This window comes from Buceros rhinoceros, unplaced genomic scaffold (assembly GCF_000710305.1).
Source record: "Buceros rhinoceros silvestris isolate BGI_N320 unplaced genomic scaffold, ASM71030v1 scaffold19947, whole genome shotgun sequence".
NCBI classification, from domain to species: Eukaryota; Metazoa; Chordata; class Aves; order Bucerotiformes; family Bucerotidae; genus Buceros; species Buceros rhinoceros.
Genome location: NW_010422977.1, coordinates 15,152 through 21,478, shown reverse-complemented (window position 1 = coordinate 21,478; position 6,327 = coordinate 15,152). Strand labels below are relative to the sequence as shown.

Here is a 6,327-nt window from a genome sequence, read left to right as displayed (position 1 = left end):
GGCCCAGCCAGGCTGGCTCCTGCGGGGCCTGAAGCCATGGACGCAGTACGCCGTCTTCGTTAAAACCCTGGTCACCTTCTCCGATGAACGAAGAACGTACGGTGCAAAGAGCGAAATCATCTACGTCCAGACCAACGCTACTGGTCAGTGCCATTAAAGTACTGTTGCCTTGCAGGTGAAAAATAGACCTGAACAGTTTCTGCCTGGTGGTCGTGATAGTCCCGTGTCTGTGGAACGTTCCGCTGCCGCTGCTGCTTTGCTTTGGTAGGAAGGTGTTCCGAAACAAATGGAACGATTAATCCTTCCCGGCGTGGGGAGACGGTGCCGTTGGGCACTTCAGGCTCGTGTGGCCGCGTGTAAGAGCTGGTGTGTGCGCGCTGGTGTGACCGGCTGCGGGATAGCGGGCTGTCCGTGGACCTGCCGGGGGGAGCACTGGTTATTCCCAGGGAAATGGGAATGTGTTTGTCCCTTGTTCTGTGGAAGAGCAGGGCAGTGGAAGTGACCTCTGATCTTTCCCACCCACACAGTTCCGTCAGTCCCGCTAGATCCCATATCTGTTTCCAACTCCTCATCCCAAATCATTCTGAAGTGGAAGCCCCCCTCGGAGCCCAACGGAAACATCACACACTACCTGGTGTTCTGGCAGCAGCAGGCAGAAGACAGTGAGCTGTACGAACTCGATTACTGCTTGAAAGGTGAGTGTGTGCTTCCCTCTGTGCCTCTCCCAGGCTTTCTCAGAACTGTCTGGAGATTTCCACACACTTTGGAGCTGCTCTGGATGCCCAGTTTTGCTGTTTTCAAGGCTGTTGTTCAGGAAACAGGCTGAGATGCAGCTGTGTTCTCCCCCTGTTCAGTCACATTATACACCAGGCCAAGTTATTGCCAAGTTATGTGTAAAAGCTCTCCAAAACCGGTTTTTTTACAAAGTAATCAAATATTTTTTTCCTTTGGGGATCTCTCTTCTGCACTTGCTCTTTTTGAACTGAGCAATAAGTCTAACAGCAGCTCTGGAAATAGTGAGGGAAAGCGTTTCAGTGGCCAGGTTAATGTTTGAAGACATCCCGTGCAGGTATTCTGTCAGAGTTTCTCACCCCAAATCATACCTGCTGCCCTGTGTAACCTAAACCGAGATGAAGCAGGGTAGAATTGTGACTACAGCAGCATGTGAGCTGCATTTCAAAGAGAACACAGTTTGGAATCAAAGGCCTCTCGTAAGAGAGGGAAAGCTGCTCGGCTTCATGTCGGAAAGCTCGGGATGCCCAGGTGTGCTGTGAATCCTGTGTGCACTGGTTCTCGATCTTTGTGGGATCAAACATCTGCATCTGCCATGTCAGGTAGGAGTGACATTAAAATTGTTTTGTCCATAGGATTAAAACTGCCCTCCAGGACGTGGTCTCCTCCCTTTGAGTCTGAAGACCCTCAGAAGTATAATCAAAGTGAAAACGAGGAAGTCAGTGGAGAATGTTGTTCCTGTCCTAAAACAGACTCTCAAATACAGAAGGAGCTGGAGGAGTCTGCTTTCCGCAAGACCTTCGAGAACTATCTTCACAACGAGGTCTTTGTCCCCAGGTACGAATATCAAACAATACTGCCCCACCGCTGAGGGGTCGGGAAAGTAATTGGTTATTAGACAAGAGCATTGGGCTGGGTATGGCCATGCTGCCAGTCTCTATGGGCTGCCCGGGGGCCCTCTCGTCTGGCGAGGAGGTGTTCGGAGGCTGGTGAGAGCTGAGCACCTGCTGATGTTATTGCAGATTCGGAAGATGCTGCTTTTATTTCCCGTCTCTGAATTCTCCTCAGCTTGAGCATGAAGTGAGGTTCCTTAAAAAAACAGCAAATGCCTGCAGCTCATTTAAACTTGGATGATGCCAAAAATAGCTGTTTTTTTCTGTCCTCAAATTTTGTGGTCTAGCTTTTCATCCAGTTGAAAAGAAAAGGAAAGAAAAGGGAAGTTTACCATGCACAGTCTTGTCGTTTAGCGCGGTATTTGCGGTCTTGCTTGCACTTAGTCTGGGAAATACCTCCAATACCATGAGGAATGCAGCTGCTGTGGGTGGTGAATGTCCTGTTTTGAATGGCACACACAGTGTCGCATTAAGCGGTGTTGAATGTCTTCACACTTCATATGCAACTTAGAGGAAGCCCTGGGAATCAGGTTAGAATCTGAAACAATTTACCCCCTTCGCTGTCACGCATTTTGTGCTCTGAATTTACCCTCTTTTCTGCCCATAGCTAATAAACATTTACTTACAGCTGCTTGACAAAAGCTACGTAACCGCACTGAACGTATTTTTCATTATTGAGAGCATTTGTAGACTTTGTCTCTTATCTGTGAGCCCGGTTTGCTGCCTGCTGTTGTCACCTGGAAGCTTGTGCAGTGTCACTCCTGTTGCTGAGTCTTCGCTGCTGGTGCAGATCAGGACACGTTTCAGTGTGCGCAGTGATGCCAGGGCACAACATACTCAAAAGCGGAGGAGAACCAGGTCACCAAGCCGTGTACGAAAGCCAAACTCCCCTCAGTGTAGGCAGACAATTCTGACAATCTGATTTCTTTTTTTTTTTCTTTTTTTTTTTCCCCCAATGTTATTGTGCAGCCAGCCCAGGATGCTGCTCAGGCCAGTTTCTGGGGTATGTATTTTAGGAAGAAACCAATCACTAGGATGTGCCACCTTGTCAGCCTGCTAAGGAAGAAATCTCCGCTTCCCGAGGCTAACTAACCCTTTTAGTACTGGCCCCTTTTGCTGTTACAAGTCAGCAGTAAAGGTTCTGTCCTGCTTGGCCCTTCTGACAGGCTCCAGGCTGTCGCAGCGTAACCTACAAGTGGTTTTCCCGTGAGTACCGTGCCTGTCGCTGCTCACAGGGCAGCCTGGCTAGAGCCTGGCAACTGAACGTGAAGTGTGTTTGATTTCAGGTGCTTTTTATGTGGCTCCCAATAGTTTTTTGACCTCTCTTCAGGCACTGTGTGGACTCCCCTTGAGATAAACCTTCTGCAGGTCACAGGGAGGAATGTCACGGGTGAGGCCAGCAGGGAATATGAGATGGCAGGGGTGCAGAGGACAGAGCAGTTGAGCAGTTACTCTCCCGATGTCTGCTCTCCTTGTTTTCCATGTGCCATTTTTCTCCCCTGCCCTGTTCCCAGCTATCTGACCCCTGTGCAGTGTCCCGTCCGTATGACGCTCTGCTTTAGCCCAGGTCTGATCTCACTTGACTTGCTCAGGACTTCTGGGAATCACAGAAGCTGATCCTTCGCCTGGTTGATGAGCTGCTCTAGCAGATACTACTACAAGCCTTGTGGGGAAATTTGCGCTGGCCCTGGCAAGGCAAATGAGAAGTTTTCAATGCTTCTTGCCATACGGCCCTTTGCAGTCAGAGCTAGTGGGCTTCCTCGCACCACGTGCTTTGTAACCTCCCTCTGTAGCCGAACAAAGTGGCCATCAGAAGCTGATGCTTTGTTTCTTCTTTCCTGTGTTATTTGCTCTTACATTGGAACAAGTTTTGCACAGATGGGAGCACACGGCCGATCGCGCCCTGGGACAGGCTGCCCAGGGAGGCTGGGGAGCCTCCATCCTCGGAGATCCTCACACCCTGACCAGACATGGTCCTGAGCAGCTTGCTCTGGCTGCCCCTGCTTTGAGCAGGGCAGGGGTTAGACAATCTCCCGAGGTGCCTTCCAGCCTCAAGCACCCCAGGGTGCTGTGGCAAGCAGGGAAAGGTTCCAAAAGTAATCAAAGTCCTGAGAGGCAGAGGGGAACGGAACTCAGTGGCTGCTGATATTCAGGATGTCCTTTCACGTATTCTTTCCACCGTCACTACTGCAGAAGAACCAGTCTCACTCTTCTCTCTGTCTCTATCCTCTCTGTCACTCATGCTCATGCCATTACAAATATTAGCGGGTTACAGAGTGAAGAAAATCTGGGAAATGACTGGCGTTAGAAGTAACTTCTTTCCCTGGGTTTCCCAGTTCAAACCAATTAATTGTACAGACAAACAGACAAATGCAAATTCCATCACAAGGAACAGACAGGCCCCGTGCCTGGTTTAAGCTAGGTAAGGCATTTTTTAAATCCCCCAGCACAGGCCGTATTGCCTGTGATGAGTTGTCACGTCCATCCTCTGTGAACCTCACACAGGCTGATCATCTCTGACAGGAGGAGAAGGAACCTGAAGCTGAGTATTGCACAGGGAAGGTTATTGGAGCTACTGAATCAGCCATAATGCAAATTGCACTGGAACAGCTGTGGGAAGACATCAGGTGTTTGAAAATACAAAGAATATGGCAAGAAAATTGCTGCAAATCCAGGATAAGAAATAGGGGAAGATCAGGGTTTACAGCTGCAAAAGTTTTTCTGGCTTTCTGTTACTTGAGAAGAGAGAAGCTCTTCTTGCATTTTGCTGTGTTGCATCAGTGGTCAAATTACTGGTTTACTTGTGAAAAAATTCTCTTAAACAGGAGGAACCGCTGAATCCACACTTTGTAAGCAGTGACGTGTAGCTTTGCTTTTAAGCCCAAACAAGGTTCTGGTTGACCGTCAAGATTCCTCCCAGAGGAGGAAGGTGGTACAACCCAGACCTGGGTCTCTGAACTCTGCCCCATCATTAGGGGACACTGTTGAGAATAATGCCCGAGCTGAGATAACAGCAGCTCCAAAACGAGTTAATTAGTGATTAGAGAAAGAGAAAACTAAGCATTGGAATGTGCTCTGCTGGACCTGCCGCTTGGCGTCCCGTTTGTTCATCGAATGGATGAAGATGCTTCCCTTGGGGTGCACAAACCCATGTTTAGTTTGAGGAAATCTTAAAATCTGCTTTTTAGCTGGTTGCATTTGCTGTTGGAGGAGAAGAAACACCGGGGAATGGAGCTGGGCTGGCAGACAAAGGCCGGGCCGGCGCAGTCCCCCGTCGTAGCTGCCGTGGGCCAGTCGCCTCCCTGCAGTCAGAGGGCGGCAGTGGAAAGTGCAGTTCAGCAGCGAAGATTTGCTTCAACAGCTTGTTACATTTTTAGAGACTGGAGAAGCCTCAAGTGTGGGTTCAGCTCAGGTCACTCTTTGTGCCCTTTAATAGCTGCACACACATGCACACACAAAAAAAGATCATCGTCCCCTTCAAATACAGGGTCCGGTTTTCAAATGGCATTAATTCCTTTTGTGTCACTGAATCCCGTTACTGATTCACCACACCGGTGAGCTCCCACCCTGGAACTCGCTGCGGCAAACCTGTGGCAGGACGTAAAGTGTTAGAGTGAAGAGTTTTGTGTTGGTGCTTGTTCCCTTTTTTTTTTTCCCAAGTAAATGAAATTTTGGAGTGGTTCTTAATTCTGTTTAATTTATTCTCTTTATTCACTGACAAAATCCGCCGTTAAAGTTGGCGAGTAGCTCTCACTTGTAAACAGGGGAGGTGGCGGGACCACACTGCCGGTTCTGTTCTTACAACTGCAAAAAATCGATTTTCAGACTGAAGCGCAGTAATTTGAGAGGCAATATTTGGTTAACAAAACCACACGACTAATACGTAACTGGACTCCGTGAGTTTTGAACGCATCTGTTGAAATGATGGTGATTGATTTGGTCTCTCAGGAAAAGGTTAAAGTATCTATCGACCTGGATCCAGCCCTCGGGTTCCGAGTGGCAGATGAATTCTGGTGAGCTGTGGAACTGTCTTAATCTTCGTAAATGCAGGATTATGACACTCGGAATATGTGGCCCATCGAAGGGCGTCAGAGTCGGGGGCTGTGGTGTGACCTCACTTGCTCAAAGTGTGGATGTGTAGGCGATGAAATCCAAAGCACTGCCACGCTGGACAAGGCAACCGAGCGGAGCCGTGTTCAGCTGGGAGGATCCAGAAGAACCTGAATGCTCAAGCAAATACCTTAGGCTTGGGTTTATTTCCATTTTCTTTCCCTGTGCAGGGAGAGAGCTTCAGGGATACATGATTTTACACGGCTTTGAGCGTTACAGGGGATGAGACAGGCTGCTTGTTCATAAAAAACCAAAGAAGTCCTGAATTTCCTTGTTGCATTGCAAATATGAGGCTTGAATTTCAGTTTTCAGAGGCACTTTGAGCTCTCCCGTTTAACTCTTCCTTTCCAGATGAATGTGTTTCCTTTGAATAGAACAAATAACACTGTAACCTGTATTATTTAATAGGCCATCACGGAAACGAAGAGACCTTGGCTCTATGGCAAATGCCACCGTGGTGATACCCACCATCGCATCCTCCCCAAACAACTCTGCAGCAGCATCTGAGAGTGCAGAGGAGCAGAAACCGTTCGAAAAAGTCAAGTCTAAGGAGTCTTTGGTTATCTCCGGCCTGCGGCATTTCACCGGGTAT

The 6,327-nt window shown here is 48.6% G+C and overlaps 1 protein-coding gene across 1 annotated transcript in view; it reads left to right on the top strand.

The window, feature by feature from the left end:
• INSR (insulin receptor) overlaps nucleotides 1–6,327 on the top strand; it is a gene marked incomplete at its 5' end in the record, with an annotated part of 14,259 nt that overhangs the window by 1,019 nt on the left and 6,913 nt on the right. Inside the window, 4 exons of the mRNA XM_010140269.1 lie at nucleotides 1–143; nucleotides 528–695; nucleotides 1,368–1,569; nucleotides 6,144–6,327. The exon at nucleotides 1–143 is cut by the window's left edge and continues 9 nt beyond it. Coding sequence (XP_010138571.1) covers nucleotides 1–143; nucleotides 528–695; nucleotides 1,368–1,569; nucleotides 6,144–6,327 — 697 coding nt within the window. The remainder of the gene's footprint in view (nucleotides 144–527; nucleotides 696–1,367; nucleotides 1,570–6,143) is intronic.